The sequence below is a fragment of the Crotalus tigris genome, unplaced genomic scaffold (genome assembly GCF_016545835.1).
Source record: "Crotalus tigris isolate CLP2741 ecotype Arizona unplaced genomic scaffold, ASM1654583v1 scf7180000024340.7048381, whole genome shotgun sequence".
In the NCBI taxonomy this organism is placed as follows: Eukaryota; Metazoa; Chordata; class Lepidosauria; order Squamata; family Viperidae; genus Crotalus; species Crotalus tigris.
The window spans coordinates 724,977-745,136 of record NW_024100510.1 but is presented as its reverse complement, the minus strand read 5'-3'; the positions used below and the strand labels follow the sequence as shown (position 1 = coordinate 745,136).

The following is a 20,160-nucleotide window of genomic DNA, read 5'->3' as shown; positions in this document are numbered from 1 at the left end:
TATAATTTATACAATCCATTTTTCATTTCTTGTTTATTTTTTCCCTTGTTGCAGTAAAAGAAACTGTAAGAAGGGCAATTAAATACCTTTTGGTTTCACAATACAGATTTGGCGTGGACACACCCAGTGGAAGAAAACTTTGAAAATTAGAGAAGAAGAAATGGTATTTCTAGGCATGGTAAATCTTTAACTATCTTCTTCTTTGAGTAATAATTAAATTTTGATTAATATAAAATGAGAGTTGCAAAAGTATACTATACAACACAGTGATTAAGAGCAAATCTTTATGCAAAAAACCAGCATGTTGATACTGGAAATTTATGCATCTGAATCAATTAAGAGTAGGAGCCAGACAATAGAGTGGCAGTGATGGACCTGGCAAGGTCCTTGGCCCATCTGGGTTTTAAAAAAAATAAAAATAAAAACTGACATATCAAGTGTCCTTATTTTATAATAAATCATCTCCATGTGAATCCACATAGGCTCCCTTAAAAGCCATAAATGATGGGTGACTTAATGCTTTATTTCAAATGTGCCCAGCCACTTAGGAAAAAAAACCAGAATGTTCTTGTGGTGAAGGTACTGGACAATGAGTAGGAAGACCCAAACTCTTGTGTACTCTTAGCTTCAGGGACTCACTTTTTTTTTTTTTATTGAAAATTTTTAAAATTTTACAAAAAAGAAAAACAACCCTACCCAACCCACCCCAACCCTCCCACTCCCTCCCTCGACCTTCCCAGAGCTGAATATAGGCTTAATTAAAATTTCTTAAGTTTCTTAAAATCTTAAAAAGAAGAATATAAACCATAAGTAAGTCTAAATACAATACTTATACAACTTATAAAATAATTAACAATAATGTATATATGTAAAAAGCATAACTATTAGAAAAAAAAAAGAAAAAAAATGCTTAGAAAGAAGAAGAATAAAAAAGAAAAAAGAGGAAAAGAAGTATAAAAAATAGAGATAAAAGATATAAGGAGCAAGAGAAAAAAATAAAAGAAAAAAGAAAAAAAGAAAAATACAATCTATAAAATATAAAATTTATATATAAGTTATTGAAAAACTAAATAATATTTTTTATATCCAACCTGTGTTGTACAAAATCTATCCATTTTTCCCATACCGCAAAGAAGTTCTCTTGCGATTGATCCTTTAAAAAAGCCGAAATCTTTGTCATTTCCGCCAAATAAGAAACTTTAGAAAACCACTCTTGCAAAGTAGGCAAAGATTCCTTCTTCCAATATTGCCCTACTAACAACCTTGCGGCTGTGATTAAGTTTAACATCAATATAACCTCCTTAGTGTCACAATCAATAACAATACCTAACAGAAACAATTGTGGGGTAAATTTAACCCTCCTTCTAAAAATTCTTTGAATATTCCACCATATCTTAATCCAAAAGGCTTTTATATTTTTACACGACCACCAGATATGATAATAAGTAGCATCCAAACAACCACATCTCCAGCATTTAGGCTGTAGGTCAGGATACATACGAGACAATTTTTGTGGATCAAGGTGCCATCTATAAAACATTTTATAAAAATTCTCCCTTAAGTTCTGGGCTTGAGTAAATTTAACTTTCCTCACCCAGATGGTTTCCCAGGTATCTAGTAGAACTGGTTCACCGAAATTTTGTGCCCACTTAATCATACAATCTTTAATTAATTCTGGTTCTGAATCCAATTCTACTTGGACCCCATAAATTCTCTTAATGTGAGTTCGCCTTTGATCCTTTACTTGTTTAAAAAAATTTTCATCTTCTCTAAGCAGACCCACATTACGATATATCTTCCATCTATCCACTATTTGTCTATACTGAAACCACGAGTATATAATGTTTTCTAGTGCTAAATCTTCCAAAGATTTTAACTGCCAATTTTTACCATCCCATCTGAGTAGTTGTGCGTAGGAAACACTATCCATCTTAACTCCTCTCTTTATACCCTCTATCGCATGCCACGGTATAGCCCATAATGGTATTTTAAAATCACTTCTATAATATTTCCTCCATACCCGAAGTAAAGAAATCCTTATAATATGGGATTTAAAAACCCGGTCAACTTTTTTATTAAAAATTAAATAGGCATGCCATCCAAAAAGTAAATCCCAATCCTCCAAGAGGAGTATTTCTACATTTGTTAAATTAACCCAATCACTAAGTAATGTTAAAACCACAGCATCATAGTACAATTTCAAATTCGGTACCTTGAGTCTACCTCTCTCACGAGTATCTTGTATAATTTTAAGCTTTACTCTTGGTTTTTTCCCTGCCCAGATAAATTTATTGATACCTTTCTGCCATTCATTTAAATTGACCTCATTCTTTAAGATAGGTATCATTTGAAATAAGAAAAGGAACTTAGGCAGGACATTCATTTTGATCACCGTGATTCTTCCCAAAAGAGATAATTGCAACTTCTCCCAATTTTTCAAATCTCTTTGTATCCTGACCCACAACCTTTCGTAATTATTTTTATACAATTTTACATTAGAGACAGATAAAGTAACCCCCAGGTATTTTACCTTATCAACAACCTCAAAATCTGTCAGATTAACCAGAGTCTGCTTATCCATATTAGTCATATTTTTAGGTAGTATTTTAGTCTTGTTACCACATCCTGCAGATTCACTTAAGTATTCAGGGACTCACTTTGTGACACTGAGACAATTGTACTTTCTCAGCCAAATCTACTTTACAGGGATATTGTTGTGAGGGAAACCAGGAGGAGAAAATATAATGTAGACTACCTTTAACAAAATATAGAATATTAACCATATAAATAAATACACAGACAAATGTAGGAGGGCATCTATATGGGAATTAGAAAGGGTAAGAAGAAGCAACATTACCTGTTTGCCTTCTGCTAAGCAGATGTTGCATCTACCAGGGCAACCATTTTATGAAAAAGTCCATGGCATGCTGTCAAAATTTTAAATAATGCCCTGAACCCAGAATAAAAGTACAAGAGGATGACAGGAGATGGATTTAAAAGATTACTGCTTCTGCTACTAAAAGGGAGAGCAGAAGATGGGCAATTGTATCTTCTATCAGCATACAGGAATAGTTTCTGTGCATGATGTTTGATTTTTCATCTTCAGCCCTAGAAAGTGTGACAATGTTAAATGAAGGAATATAATAATCAGCATTGCTTTAAGTCTCTGTTAGTTACCTAATCTAGACGCTATAGAACCATAAACAAAAGAAAAGTGGAGTTGCATTAGATATAAGAAATAACTACACCGCTATAGAATGCAAAAATGAAAACCTTCTTCAATGAATTTGAGTTAATATAAAAGGAAAAAAGAATAATATTGCCATAAACCACCAAACTACAGGAAATCAATAAAATTTTGCTAATCAGCTAGCTTAAGGTGTGCAGGAAGAACACTACTATAGTAATAAGGACTTTAATTACCCTGCCATCAACTGGGAGACAAACTGCATCAAGTGGGAGATCAAAGATGTTCTGATGAACCTAGTGGACACTTTATCATCCAAAATGTAGAGGAGGAAACTAGAGGGTTAGCTGTACTTCATTTAATTCTTACTAATAAGGATAAAATAATAGAAGATGTTGAAGTTGCGGGAACTTTGGGAGACAGTGACCATGTTATATTGGAATTCAACATAATGCAGACATAAGCAATAGAACAAAGTCAAAGTAGTATCTTAGACTTTAAGAGAGTTGATTTCAACAAACTTAGAGCTTGGGAAGGATTCCATGAATGAAAATCTTAAAAGGGAAAACAATTAAAGAAGCTTGGGAAACTCTGAAAAATGAAACTATAAATGTGCAATCTAGGTTACCGCTAGAAAAAAAGCAAGAATCAATGTCAAAAATAATTTTAAAAGTTTCTTTCAAGTTTCTTTCAACATATAAAAAACAAGGTGAAAGTCAAGGAAACAATCAGTCCACTAAAGGGAGAAGGTGGCATGGAGATAACAGGCAGCAGAAATGGGAATGATTAAATTCATTCTTTGCATCTGTCTTTACACAAAATGAAAAAAAAATAGTCCAATTTAACAAAAACAGTACTATAAAAGACTCCCTCAGACGCTTCCCCAGATACCTCTCCAGATGTCAGCTCAGAGGAAGAACTGAGCACGTCAAGAGGGAAGTTGATCAATGGCTCCAAACAGCTGTCTGAGGGTGATTTGGCTGAAGTGTGCAGCTGCAGCCAATCAGTGATGAGGAAGAAGAATTGCCTTCTGCACCTGATGCAAGAACACATAGGGCAGAGAAAAGGCAGGAGCAGCTAAGGCAGCAAGGAGGCAGCCTCACCTATTTCGATGGGGTGCACTAAAAGTTGGTTATTTAGCACAGCAGACAGATGGAGAAATGCTGGGAACAATATGTTTGTTTTCTTGCTGTGTCTCTTTGCCTTGAACTTTATATTGTGTCTCTTCAGCTGTTTGCCTTGCCTTTGCCTTGGAAACTTGCTTTTACCTAGTGGACAGTGCTTGCCTTTGCGTTGAGGAGTAGTGTTGGCTTCATTTGAGTAGCCTGTGAAACTCATTGGGGTTGAGCTGGTGAAAGCTGCAGAATACCAATTCAGGATCGGAAGCCTTAATAAAGACTCCTGTTGTATGTGCATGTGTAGATGACAGCATAAGACAGCATACGATTAGGAATATAAATCAAAATAGGCAAGAAAATAGTAAGAAAATACTTATCCAATATTCTACACTTGGAATATTGCATCCAATTTTGCTCACCATGATTCAAAAAAGATGGCAAGACTAAAAGTGCAGACAACAGCAACAAAGATGATTAGTTGCTGGAGGCAAACCATAGTATGAAAGTTTAAATGAAATAGGTATGTCTAATCTAAAGAAGAGAAGGACTAGGGGTGACTTGAAAGCAGTCTTCTAATACTTGAGGGGCTGTGACAGATAGGAGTTGGTCAACCTATTCTCCAAAACACTTGAAGGTAGGTCAAGAAGTAACAGAGGAAATCTACAAACTCCTCACAATTCAAATCAACTGCACAGTCAACCAGCAATGGCACCAACCCTCAACCAACCCATGCAACCCTCCCCAACCAGCAGTTCACCTCCTAGTGACCCTCAGCTGACATGACCTCCCTATCACAAAATCCATTACATGACCTTCACCTGATGTAACCCACACCTGACCTATCACAAGACCCTCACCTGACATGTTCTCCCCATCACAAGACCTACTGACACACAAAGCCACAAGCTTGGAGAATGAACCTCCACCCTCAACACTCTATACTATAGGATACATTGGAAGACTTAGATGGTATGGACACATTGTACACAGTAAAGACTCAGTGGCAAGGACAGCCATATGTCTGGACCTTGATGGCCAGTGATCCCATAGCGGGTCCAAGAAAAAGTGGATGGATCCCATCAAGGGGGTTGTGAAATATGTGGGTATCGCCCCTGAAGATGCCCTGGTTTGACTCAAATGGAGATGGCTTTGCTGACAAGCAGACCCTTTAATAGTGTGGGAATAACTCTAGGAAGAAGAGGAGTCTATAGTATACATTAAAATAGCACTGATTAATTTGAATAGTTTTATCAACTCCTAATATCTCCCAAATGTTCTCCCAGAGCTACATTTTTACTGCTTCATGAAAACGTACTAGGAAAGAGGGAGGCAAGTTATTCAATAAGAGAAGGCTCTGCTATAAGATCTCTGTAAATGGAACTCTCTTGGACATGGGACCTTCAGCAGAGTCTCTTCCAGATTTTACTGGATGGGCAGATTATTAAATATCTAATATAAGACATCTGGGTTTTTATAAGAAATATCAGAAATTTTGTGTTGGTGATGGCAGATATATATCCTCAAAACAAAGTTAGAAATTAAGATACTTTCATTAAAATAAACTCAGACTTGCCACAGTGACATTGAAATTATCAGGAAAGGAAAAATAATGCTGTGCCTGATTTATAAATCAGCACTGGAAGATATACATGTAATTCCAACCATCCTGGTGGGATCAGTTATAAAATAACAACATGATTCAAGGATATAGATAAAATGTAGCAATGGCTGAATCTTCTTTTTTTTATAAGAATTATCTATTAAATGACTTAATATGGAAAAGGAGAATGAAGATGATGTAATGTATAAATTAATTAGTTTACTGAGCATATGAAGCTGTTTTACACAGAATCAGCTATATGAGGCTGTCTGCCTTAACTGACAAGACTATATTAAAGTCTCAGATAAAGGTATTTCCTAGCCTTAAAGCAGATATTACTTATTGAACGTGTGATTCTTTGTGTGCAAACATATCTTCTACTATTGATCTATGAATGCCTTATGAACAGAAAGGCAAATGTAAATCAAAATAATATATAAGGAGCCATGATAGCGCAGAGGTTAGAATGCAGTATTGCAGGCTAACTCTGCTCACTGCCAGGAGTTCAATTCTGACCTGCTCAAGGTTGACTCAGCCTTCCATCCTTCCATGTTTGGTAAAATGAGAACCCAGTTTGTTGGGGACAATATGTTGACTCTGTAAACCACTTAGAGAGTGCTATAAAGTACTATGAATTGGTATATAAATTTAAATGCTTTTGCTATCATAATAATAAATGAATTCTGCTATATATCACAGTAACTTTGGTTTGAGTTCTATTTCCTGTTGTATATCAATATCATTACAGAATCTTAATATAAAGAGTTTGCATGTGAGAAACTAATGTAGAATATGAAATCATTTCTAATTGAAACACTGAAGGTAAAATAAAAGTAGAACAGGAGAAATAAAAATAGCAATCTTCTAAATATTGTCATCTATCATATATAATATAGCCAGTTGCTATATCTATTTCAGGCTGGATATAGCATCAACAAGGCTGAATTAGTTACCTCTGATGTTAATAATAGAATAACTGTGTTAATAAAACTGGAAATACAAGATATGCAATATCTGTTTTTCAGATCCCACCTCCCCATTTCCAGAGACCTAGTGCTTCATTATTACGTGCCCAGAAAGTAGATACTTTAAGGTGTGAAATTCAGGAGAAATATGAATCAGATTTCCAGAAAGCTCTAGTAAGCATCAAAGAGCGAGTGAAAGAAATTGAAGGGCCAGACATCAAAGAAACCCTCCAAGACCAGATCCGCCAGTGGTTTATTGAATGCCGGTGAGATACCATTCTTTCTTTCCCTAACCTCTCCCTATCTGTAACCACAGAAACCAAAACAGTCTGTAAACATCATTTCTTTAAGATGGTTGGAATCAAGGTTGCTTAGTACAGAGAGCAGTTTTAAACAAGCCAAAAAAATTATGGAAATCACAAATTGAATCATCATTTCTCTAATCTGTTTTACCACAAATTCATGGATTTGGAGTACAATATCATATATTATTGGAGTTCTGATGCAGAAATGTGTAACAACTTGTTACATAGAGTTATCTTGCACAAAAATTTTTGTAAAGAGATCATTGCAGTAATCTGTTTCCCTCTGTATATCATTATTGTCATTGATACTGATACTTATCAACAAATATTAATTTGTAAATTTGTAAGTTAGCTTATATTATAACTAGAACTGACTAAACAATAATTTCAGAATTGTGTTTAATTCATTGTGTTTGATGCTAGTTGAGAATAATGAGATATACCCCAGATTTTTTTTCCTGTATTTTCAATTAAAAGGCACTTTGCCCCTCTTGGGAAAACTTTGTCCATCACCAGACTAGATTGTCTGGCTTTCACTAAGGTGACATTTTCCTTCTGTGCTTTCATGAAAGAGTTCAGTCATGGTTCCGATAGATGAAACCCTTCAAAAGAACTTTGAAGCATTGTTTACCTTAAAGAATCTTTTTATTTGGGAAACAAAGTATCAGCACTAGATAGTTGAACCCCAAAACTAAATTCCCTTCCCCCGATACAAAGTAACAAAGTGCAATTTCCACCCTCAATAAACTGTCATAAATCACATTCCACAATTAGCTTAAAGCATGGGCTTTCTCCTTAGCTCCACAGCCTGCCAAAACGTTATCAGCTTGTCCTTGGGTTCCCACCACAGCGTTATGTTATGGCTAGCTGAGCTTACATTCCAATCCCCTCCCCTCTCTCTGCTGCACCTTTCTAAAGTAAGAAAAAGCATGTTAAAGGAATAGAAAAAATGGCTGCATTTTCATCAGTTGTCAAAGTGGGAACATCCAATGTGAGCAGCATTGACATCCCACAACAGCAATAGCAATAGCATTTAGACTTATATACTGCTCCATAGTGCTTTACAGCACTTTCTGAGTTGTTTACAAATGTCAGCATATTGTCCCCAACAGTCTGGGTCCTCATTTTACTGACCCTGGAAGGATGGAAGACTGAGTCAACCTTGAGCTGATCAAGATCAAACTCTGGGCTGTGGGCAGAGTCAGTCTGCAATATTGCATTCTAATCACCACCTATTGCATTCTAATCACTTTGCTACCATGGCTCCTCCCAATGATGGACAGGTTCTGCTTTTTGACCAAGGAAAGCTCAATATTAGCCCCAATTATCTGCATGATATCCATGCATACTTTGGTCTCATCATCTTCTCTGAACTGGTTGTTGTCCTTATTCTTTTCCAGAGAAACATGAAACACCCGGGTAATGATAGAGAGTTTGACAAACTAAATTTAGTTCCACACTACTGTGAACTCACTGGATTATTCTTCCAGGGGCCCCTATTTGAAGAGCAACAGGAAAACTTTCAAGTAGGTATCTTCTGGGATACCATCTCATGTTTCTTCATCCTTCAGACTGTTGCAGTTCTCAGCAAAGCTCTCAGGTGTTAACACTGCTAGCATACTCATTGCTTCAAGCCCAGGTTTGCATATTTCTGATATTTCACCACAAAATGGTTAAATGCTGGAAAGACCTGTCACAAGCAAGGTTGCCTGTGACACTTCAGTGTGACAGCAACTTCGCTTCTGTGCTCAGTATGGTGGTGATGATAATAGTGGCAGTAACCCCTGCTGGAGTCCAGAAGAAAAGAATTGTGAGATAGTGGCAACAGCAGCCGCTCCATTACCAACACTGTTGCCACTTTTGCTTCTGCTACTGTCACAACTCTCCACCCCCTGTCATTGCTCCAGGCTGACTCCTAAGCTGACAGAGACCAATTTAGTACTTGGATGAGAAGAGCATCAGGAAATCTCAATTTTAGCCAGAGTATTATCAATTTTTGATAACAACAGCATAAAGCAATGGCAAAATCATCTCTATATGAAGTCACCATGGCATAGAACAGAACAGGAAACATTTTGTAAAACAAATTGACTTGGTTCTCATGACATTTTAAACAGATAAATTTAAAACACACCCTGGTCATTCCTGGCTCAGGATCCAGTTAATGCAAAATTACCCCATGTTAGTTTTCATTACAGATAGTCCTTGACTTACAACTATTCATTTTGAAGTCCAGGAAAATGGAAATCCAGGGGCGGGGCCAGCTGTCAAGCTGACCGGTTGTGTTGAAAGGTTCGCCGAAATACACAACCACTTTGCCAGCCGCTTGGGCTGGTTTTTCGGAGCCGCGATTCCTCGGAGGGGAGCCGAGAAGGAAGGACGATCTGCAGTGCAATCTAAGTGGTGACCGGAGTGCAACAGCAGGGAAGAGCCTGGCAGACTGAGCGGGGAAGAAGCTGGCCTTTAATGGCCGACATAGAGGCTTGACAGAAGGACAACGCAGGTTGTGAAGTAGTGAACAACAGGTGACTGAAACTGGCCGAGAATTGGTTCTGACAAAGGAACCGGAGGAAACTGGAAAGGAAGAGTCCTTTGGATGTTTTCCCCGGGTAGCACAGGTCAGGAGGATCCCAGGAAAAAAAGGGGGGAGTGTTTTTTTTTATTCCCCCACCTGCAAAAGTGGCAAGAAAGGCTTGTTTGGGAAAAAAAATTTTAAAAGTCCCAAAATTGAACTTGGAATGAGATAGAGGCGTGCTAGCAGGAAAAGAACAGCGATAATGAGAAGGGAACCTAGACTGGAGAGCTTTGAGGACTATATGAGATTGAATTGGCAGTAAAAGAGAGAAAAAGAATGTGATTTGGAAGGGCGGGCTGACATTTTGAAAGGACATTTTGAAAGTGACAGCGCACTCTTTATGTGGAGCTGAAGTTTAAAACAAAAGCCAAGAGGGACATCTTGTGGCTGAAATAGGAACCTTTACTTTTTTTCTCCTTTTTCCCCTCTCCTTGGAACTCATTGATACTGGACGCATCTTCTTGGAAGTCTTTCATTTCCTCTCTGTGGGATTATCGATAGACTTTGGATACAAAGGACTGTTTGGAGTAATAGATAAGATCTAATTGTGGCCATAATTCAAATAGTTTAGGCTGTGTACTTATATATATTATTGCTATTATAATTAAGAAATAGTGAATTTGTGCCCAGAAATTAATACTTAAAATTATAGATATTTTATCTACTGCTATTATCTTACATTGTTATTTGTACTGTTAATACTACTGTTATTTTAGATATAATTAAGCTAAGTAGGTTATTCTATTGATTGAAGTGTGGAATTCAAAATGAGTATTCCGAACCTATCCAAGGTAGGGATAGCGAAGAAGGGGGCACAGATTGCCTCAGCTATCTCAAGTCCATCGAGCCAAAAATCAGTTGATGAGTTTCTGCAAAGAGAAAGGTCTAATTCATTTAAAGACCTACAGGCCATGTTACAAGCGATGCAGGAGGCCATGGCTAGAAATCATGAAGAGCTGAGGAAAGAGATTGGAGAGATGAGGAACGACACAAGCGATCTCAAAGAACGGATGCAAGTAATGGATGGAAGATTGAAATCATTCCAACAGCAGATGGCAAAGAATGAACAGAAATTACAAAAGATGGAGGAAAGGATGGAAGAGGAAGAAAAAAGAGTAGAAGAAATAAATGAGAAGCTAACCAGAGCGAATAAAGAACTAGAAGCAACAGTTATTGCTCTAGAATCTGAAAAAGCTAACCAATATTTACAGTTTCAGAACATAAGAGAGGACAGGGGAGAGGATCTATTGGAAATGATGGCGGATTTACTAGCAAAAGCTCTGGGAATAGGGAAAGAAAAAATGCTGAGTGAAATGGATGAGGTCTATCGGATCCACACAAACTATGCAAGATGACATAACCTGCCTAAATAGATTCATGTTAGGTTCATTAAAAAGTTGATTAGGGACAAGATCCTCCACAGAGCAAGAGATGAGCCATTAGAATGCAGAGGAAAACAGCTGATTGTCTTAAAGCAGGTGCCGAAAAGAGTTAGGGATCTACGAAGACCCTACCACTTCTTGACAACAAAACTGACTAGATATAATGTTAACTTTCGATGGTTGATCCCAGAGGGAATACTGATTTCGTGGCAGGACAAGAAGATTAGAATAGATACTCCAGATAAGGCGGAGGAATTTTATAAGCAAAACTTTAGCAATGAAGAACTAGAGAGAGATGTTGAAGAAGTGAGGGAGTTAAGGTTGGCTAGAGTAGAAGAGGAGGGACAACAGGGGAAAATGAGAAGAGAGAAGAAATGGTAAACTATGAAAGGGAACAACGAGCTGAGAGAGGAGCCAAAGGAGACTAGAATAACAAAGGGTATAAAAACTAGATATAAGTAGAAACATGATGAGAGAACTTCAAATCCTATATTTGAATATTAATGGCCTAAACTCTCCTCAAAAAAGGAAAAAAACTTTTAATAAATTGATCAGAAGAAATTTAGATGTTATAGTTATTCAGGAGACTCACATTAAGGAACAGCATAGACAGGTGTTGGAATGCCCTAAAATGGGGAAGATGTTTGCATCTTTATCACAGCATAAAAAAAGAGGAGTAGTGATATATATCAGAGAGTCAATCTTAGCCAAGCAAATCTATAAAGATACAGAAGGCAGAATTTTGGTAGTGGAGATGACAATTAATCAAAAACGGATAATAGTAATAGGAATCTATGCCTCAAATGGGGGGCAAGAACAATTCTATAGGAAACTATATAATATACTACGGGCAATAGATTGTGAGAACATTTGTATTATGGGCGACTTTAACGCAATAATAGATAGGAAGCTAGACTATAAAAGCAGGGAAGAAAGAAAGGGACCTAGAAGAATATTGCCAAAAGCTTTCTTTAAGATGGTGGACGAACTAAGAATGCGAGATATTTGGAGAGAAAGGAACCAAGGGGGAAGCCCATATACGTACTATTCGAGTAGATATAAGATGTGGTCCAGGACAGAACTATCGCAGGAAATGGGGGAAGTGGAAATAGAAATGAACCTTTGGGCGGACCACAACCCGGTGAGAATCAGGTGGGCAGATGGATACTAAAAAGAGCGATTATAAAAAACAACGAATTTAAAATAAAGCTGGAGGAACAGCTAAAGTTGTTCTTCCAGGAAAATAAAAAAGAGGATACGAACATACAAAATTTATGGGATACAACGAAGGCGTATGTGAATGGAGTGGCTATAGCTTATATGGCAAGAGAAAACAAAAAGAAGAAACAAAAGGGAAAAAAACCTAGAAGAGGAATTCCAAAGATTAGAAATAGAACTACAACGTAACCCCCAAAATGAAAGCCTGAAACAACAAATGGAAGTGATTAAACATAAGTTGTCCATTCTTGAGAAAGAAGAACTAGCACAACAAATTAAAAGGAGTGGCCAGAATTTTTTTGAGAATGCGAACAAGCCAGGGAGATGGCTATCGTATAAGCTAAAGAAGCAGAGAAAAAGAAGCTGGATTAATAAGCTACAGGACGAAGAGGGAAATATACAACATTAAAGCAAAGAGAAGAAAAAAATAATTCAAAATTACTATACGAAACTATACGATAAAAATAAGTGGGCTACGGATGAAAAAATACTTCAATATTTTAAAAAAGCTGATCTACCCAAAATTCTGGATGAAACAGGGTGTATGTTAAATGCGGAGATAACAATGATGGAATTAACTGAGGCATTGAAAAAACAGAACAGCAATAAACCACTGGGCCCAGATGGACTGCCAGTAGAAATATACAAAGAATTTCAAGACTCATTTGGCAAAATATTGCTGGAGACGTTCAATGCAGTTCTAAAGGAAGCAAAAACGCCAGGATCCTGGATAGAAACAAACATTGTGCTGATCCCAAAAGAAAATTCGGACTTAACAAAAATCAATAATTATAGGCCAATATCGCTTTTAAATTCAGATTATAAAATATTTATGGCAATAATTACGGGAAGGCTAAAAAGATACCTAAACAAATTTATACAAGTAGATCAAAATGGTTTCCTACCACGAAGGCAAATTCGAAACAATATGAGGACGATTTTGAATATTTTGGAGTACTACGAGATCCACAGTGAAAAACAAGCAGCTCTGATGTTTTTGGATGCACAAAAAGCCTTTGACAATGTAAATTGGAATTTTATGTTGAGGCAGTTAGACTTTGGCGGAAATTTTATAAACATATTCAGAGCTATATACGATAAACAAGAGGCGAGAGTTATAATTAGTGGAGAAGTGACACAACGCTTCCAAATTAGGAAAGGTACAAGACAAGGGTGTCCACTTTTGCCGTTAATGTTTATACCAGCGGTTCTCAACCTGTGGGTCGTGACCCCTTTTGAGGTTGAATGACTATTTCACAGGGGTCGCCAAAGTCCTGGAGTTTTTCCTCATAGAATCCTTATGAAACGCAGTCCGGCATTTTTTTGTTTGTTTGTTTTTTTCCCCTTTTTCATGAGCTGTGCTACTCCCTCTTTTTCTATCAAGAGAGTCTATTCTATTGGCGTTCGAAAGCCAATAGATTCTATTGGCTTTCGAATGCCAATAGAATAGACTCTCTTGAATAGAGTTTAATTCTATTGGCTTTCAAAAGCCAATAGGAATTGTCCAGGCTGTCTCTGCCCTGCTGAGCCCGCCAAACATCCCAGTCGGCAAACGTTGCTGCAAGTTGTATGCAGCTAAGGTGAGCTTTCTGGAAGTTTCCACCCCTCCCTGCTGAGCAACTACTAAATGTAAGTAAAAGAGGGCCAGGGGTGGGAGGGCCGCCCAGGAGCGCCTGGGCCTGCCTGCCACCGCACCGAATGGGCGGTGGCCATGGTGAGGATAGCGGGGCAGCAGCGAACGCTGGGAGGGTAGCTAGCGCATGTGGGGCCCAGCAGGTGGCTTACCTCCTTTGGGCTGGGCCAGCTAGTTGCCCAGCCGGTGGTTGGCTTGCACCGTCACTGCCGCTTGCCATGGCCGCCCAGGAACGCCTGGGCCTGCCTGCCGCCGCATTGAACGGGCGGTGGCCAAGGTAAGGCTAGCGGGGCTGAGGCGGGTGCTGGGAGGGTAGCTGGCATGGGTGGGGCCTGACGGGTGGCTTACCTCCCTTGGGCTGGGCCAACTGGTAGCCCAGCCAGTGGTCGGCCTGCACCGTCGCTGCTGCTTGCCATGGCTGCCCAGGAGCGCCTGGGCCTGCCTGCCGCCGCACCAAATGGGTGTCTTGCTCCGCGATTGCCACGAGGGGTGGCTGAAGCAAGAGGTGGTCCCTCCGGCATCTGGCTGGCATGCCTCTGACGCCCAGCCAGCGGTAGGGACTTCCCCAGCATCCGTGTCAATAGAGGGAGGTGGCCGCGGTGCATGGTGGCCTCGCCAACTCCCAGCTGGTCCTCGGAAGTTGGGTGGCACCACGGGGCGGCATACGGACATCGGCTGGCAGCTGGCTGCTCCTTCTCTGTCCCCCACCAGTTCATGTCAAGCCCAGGGGCTTGACACACCACTTATCAAGTTTTTGGCGAGCCGTTTCCAAAGCTAGGGACAAAGCTAGAATTCAGAAATAATCGCCCATTTAAAGCCATGCAAGAAATGGGGGGGGGGAGAAAAAGAAGAACTTGTGGAATTAAAAGTGCTTTTCCTCCTCTTCCCCCACTGAGGGGGCTTTTTCCTGCATCCCACATGCATTTTGCAAGGGAGTGGGGCGTCGGCGCCGAATACGTTTCACTCCGCGCAGTCCCCCAGGCAAATGTGGCAAGTGATGGGCAGTATGAGAGACAATGTAACACTCTGAACGTTCTGAGCCATTGTGACATTTTGAATCCCGCAAGCGTGAAAGTACCAACCCACAAAGCTGCAAGCGACACAGCAGGGATGGAAAGGGGAACCCCTCGCTCTTCCAACTCTCACGCTGCTTAAGGCTTCGCGTATGGTGAGGCACCAAGGCCAATTTCCTCCAGGAGAAGAGAACGCTTTCCATCTGCTCCCCCCACCCGAACTCTCCTTGAAAGGGGCAGGGCTGAGAGACAGGAGCTCCTCGAGAGCCACGGTGGGCGGTTCTTAGGGAAATTACCCTCCTCTCTGACTGTTTTGAAATAAAATAATAAAATATACTAAGGGCAATTTGGGATTCATTTCACTCCAAATGCAAAGCTGGGAGATGTAGAGAATGATTGGAAGGTTTTCATTTCTGTAACTGAATCTTTTTTGAATAACCAGGAAGAAGACGATCCTAAATTGTCTAATAATAGAATAGAATAGAATAGAATAGAATAGAATAGAATAGAATAGAATAGAATAGAATAGAATATAGACCAGAGCAGAGCAGAGTAGAATATAGACCAGACCAGAATAGAGTAGAGCAGAGCAGAGTAGAATATAGACCAGAGCAGAGCAGAGTAGAGTAGAGTAGAATATAGACCAGAGCAGAATAGAGTAAAGTAGAGTAGAATAGAATAGAATATAGACCAGAGCAGAGCAGAGTAGAATATAGACCAGACCAGAATAGAGTAGAGTAGAATAGAATAGAATAAAATATAGACCAGAATAGAGTAGAGTAGAATAGAGTAGAAGAATAGAATAGAGTAGAATAGAATTTAATTATGTTTAATTTGTAACAATGAAAATACATCCTGCATATCAAATATATACATTACGATTCATAACAGTAGCAAAATTACAGTTATGAAGTAGCAACAAAAATAATTTTATGGTTGGGGGTCACCACAACATGAGGAACTATATTAAAGGGTCGCGGCATTAGGAAGGTTGAGAACCACTGCTCTAGAGGGTCATGATTTACAATCTGGATGGCGCACATTTTTGTAGGATGAGATATAACGTTCATCAATACTTCCAGAGACACCATATGTCAGAATCCAATTATATTTCATCTCTAGTTATCAATTATAAAAAAACCCCATTTCTGCCTTCTATGGATTCTGCCATACGATGAAGGGAAGGGGATGAGCAAAGGGGCTTTATGGCCCTCACTTCCTTCAGTACACTTCAAAGGAACTGAATGTGTGTATTGCCAAAAGAGCTAACCATAAGAATGGGGCTATTACCTTTCATGTAGTTTTCTTTGAAGTCTCCATCCAGCCGGCAGTAAGGAAAAGGGGGTGGGAATGTAATGCCTGAGACTGTCGCTGGAAGAGGGGGGTGATTGGGTGGGACTACTGGGGAACCCCTTAAAACCTTGAATGGGAGAGCTTGGACCCCAAGTCCTGTCTAGAACGCCTGCAACCATTTTCTCTTAATAAAGGATGCCTGTTGGAAGAATTATTCCAAGAGTTCTCTCTTCTTAAGATGCAAAGTGGGGTGGGTCCTTACACCATATCAGAGCAGCATTACTAAATATGTGGATTAAAGTTAAACAACAGAACTATATAGAAACACCGGTATGGCTCTCAACACTGGAAGTACTAGTGCATCCAAATTTCATGAACTTGGGAAAAGTAGTTACGTACAGACGTATTCTAAATGAACAAGGGGAACTTAAATCTAGACAAGAATTAAAAGAAAACGGGGTACAATTGGAATGGTGGGTGTACCTGCAAATTCAGTCACGTTATAAGAAAAACAAAAAGGAATCGGGTATACGGAGGGATTTGACAACACTAGATAAAATATTATTAGGAACAGAGGAGAAAGCAATCAAAAGAACATACAAATATTTATTGGAATATAAAATGGAAGAGGAGCAGGTAAAAGAAGTGATGATAACATGGGCCCAAAATTTCAGATATAATATCGATTTAGACAAATGGCAAATGTTATGGGAAAGAAATAGAAAGTTAACCTTGGCCACCTCATGTAAAGAGAGTTGTACAAAATGTTTTACAGGTGGTACTTCTCCCCAACAAGACTGGCAAAGATGAGAAAAGATATGTCACCACAGTGTTGGAAGTACAAGAAAGTGTTAGGGACTTATCATATGTGGTGGACTTGTTCCAAAGCTAAACAATTTTGGCGGCTAATAAAGACTTGGTTGGAGGAAATGTTGGGACTGAAGATAGATCCCAGACCAGAACTGTTTTTACTGGGAATGATTGATGGGAAGTTTAACAAAGGAGAGACATATCTAGTGTTGCATATTATAACAGCAGCAAGGTTGGTCTATGCTCAGAACTGGAAAAATGGAAATTCCCCAGTGGAAAGTGAACTAATTAAAAAAAATTGATATGTGCAGAGATAGATAGACTAACATTAGAAATTAAAGACAAGGATGAAACAGAGTATTACGAAGTTTGGAGTAAGATGTACTATTGGTTAGACTCGAGGAGAAAAAGAGAACAAAGAAAGCTCGTCTAGAAAAGAGAAACGGTAGATTTTCAACCTCAAAGTGAGTGTAAGATAGAGATCAGAAAGAATATGAAATAATAATGGAAATGGAAGTTATGTTGTAAATAGACATAAATATGTATGTAAATGTATAAACATGAAAATAGTATAAAATGCAATATGTAAATGGTATAAAATATCAATGAATAGGGAGATACAATGGTATATGGTATAGTATGTATGGCAAAATAACAGCCAGAAAAGCCACACTGTGTTCAACCTGTTTTTAAATGTTTACTCAATAAAAATTTATTAAAAAATTAAAAAAGAAAAGAAAAAGAAAATGGAAATCCATACAAGAAGAAATCAACAGCAGAAAATATTAGCTGTTTGGAATTAACTCAGTCTTTTTCTTTTAATCTAAGCTATTACACTAATAACTATAAAAAAGAAAAGAAAATCAATTTAGCATGATATGTTCATGACAAACCCATGCTGTCTCCTATTAATTGCACCATGCCTATGCAAGAGCTTGCAAACATGGTATTTAATTAGACCTTGTCCAGTATAGACTTCAAGCTGACAGGCCTATTATTTCCCCATGTCTGCTTCCCCTTTTTCAAAATGGAATGGCATTTGCTCTTCTTAATCTCTCAGGGCCCTACCAGTCTTCCAGGAGTTCTCAGATAATCAAGAGTGATTCTGATATTACCTTTGATAGCTCATTCAATACCCCAGGATGTGATACAACTGGCCCTAAAAAAAAATAGAATTCATTTAAATTAGCTTAGTTCTCTTGTATCCTTGCCTATTTGAAGCTGCAATTTCCCCCTTTCCTAAGTATGTCACATATGCAAAATAGAAGTTAAAAGTTCTTCCTTCACATTATCGCTGATTACTGATTCACCACTTTCTCCTCCTAATGTACTTTATACTCTCTGTGGCTTTTATTTTATTTCTAAGGAAAATGCAAATCTTAGCATATTCTGAGCTTTAGTCTTTGTGTAAATGTTCCTACTCTTTCTTATAGAAGAGACTGTCTTATATTCTTCTTTGCTTAAGTTGCCTTCTTTCCATTTCCTGTATGTATCCTCTTTTCTCTTCAGCATGTTAGAGAGCTTTGCATGTATCGCCCCTAGCAACTGGGATTTTCCTGTTGCTTCATTTCATCCTTGTAAGAAAACTATTGCTCCTTCAATATCTGATTTAAATTTAAAAAATCATTTCTTCCTGAACATATTTCTTCTTCATAATTTCAAATCTTTGGGCACAAACCTACCTTCTTTAGGACACTAAATCATACAATATTCACTTTTCTGCATTAAGATGTCTATTTTTTTCCTGTTTTTTTCTCCTTATCCAGTGCATATTTTGAGACACTATTATTTTTGGATCAGTTAATTCAGCCTATTACTTCAGTAATTACATGTTCATTATTGGATGCTGCCACATATTGTGTCAGACCTGCCCCAGTTTGTTTTCTCAGGAAAGTAGGACTTGTGGCTCCATTTAATTGAAGCAAAGGAACTTTTGCTGAAAGAAACTGGTTGCAGCAAAATCAGGTGGAATCTGGTGTTCCCACACAAAATACAAAGCTATTGTTTCCAACTCCCACTCCCTTGCCCCATGACCACTCCCCTGCCCAGCCAGTATGATGCTGGTAAGATGTTTTGAGAAACTCTGAGATGTGAAACTGATAACATTCCATTCTCAGGGCAAATGGCCTTGAAGATCCTGGTACAAGCCAGTTTGGTGATCTGGTCTTCTTCTGTTGTCACTTCCATCTCCCCATTCCCACCACCACCTCCCTATTTCCCACCATTTGATATGCAGGTGTGGATTGCCCCAAACACCTCTCCCCTCCCCTCCACTTTGATGGCAGGAGCCCAGCACGGCACCAGGCTGACAATGGAGATCCTGACTTACTGCATGTTCCTGTCAGACCCAGCATCAGGCACTGCACTATTTCCTATAACCTAAGATACAGGTTATAGCTTCTTGGATCAGATTTCAAGATGCCATTCAAAGAAATTTTTATTAGTTCTTATGAGATGTAGCTCTTCTCTTACCAACAATTTCTTGCCTCAGAAATGCATTCAATTAACATAGAAGTCAGACTTTTACCATTGGTACCATTTGTGTAATAAGTTGTTTTTCATTATTTTCACTCATTATGTTACCTGATATTTAGCCCTTCCACCCTATATATATTGGTTTAGGTAACAAATTCCTAAGTCACTATACAAGAGAAAGGGAGCAGGATAAGCACTGTAAAAGAAGTAACAGGAAGGAAGAAGAAAAATATAACGATCATTTTAGTTATTATTAAATTTGAAACAAACAATTATTTTTCATGTTTGCTTTTTCTTATAGTTGTAAAACTCTTCATACAATATAAATTTGTTGCATTAAACAAAGGATAAAATGTAATTATATCCTGCATAACAGAATAGCAGAGTTGGAAGGGACTTAGGAGATCTTCTTTGTGGCAGCCCCTCAGATATTAGAACACTTCTGTCATGTCACACCTTCTCCTTCTTTTCATTAGGCTAGACATATTCAATTCCTGCAATACTCTCTAAACATCTTTGTTGCTCTTTTCTGCAGTCAACATCTTTTTATAATATGGTGACCAAAACTGGATGCATTATTGTAAAT

At 38.4% G+C, this 20,160-nt stretch overlaps 1 protein-coding gene across 15 annotated transcripts in view; it reads left to right on the top strand.

The window, feature by feature from the left end:
- IQCA1 (IQ motif containing with AAA domain 1) overlaps positions 1 to 20,160 on the top strand; it is a 230,963-nt gene that overhangs the window by 52,179 nt on the left and 158,624 nt on the right. For 14 of the 15 annotated variants that reach the window (XR_005554642.1, XR_005554640.1, XR_005554639.1 and 11 more), the window contains 2 exons: positions 107 to 178; positions 6,931 to 7,136. Coding sequence is in view for 10 of the 15 variants with exons in the window: in XM_039326226.1 (XP_039182160.1) it covers positions 107 to 178; positions 6,931 to 7,136 (278 nt within the window). In the remaining 5 variants the exon portion in view is untranslated. The remainder of the gene's footprint in view (positions 1 to 106; positions 179 to 6,930; positions 7,137 to 20,160) is intronic. The other variant, XM_039326228.1, reaches the window with a different exon arrangement.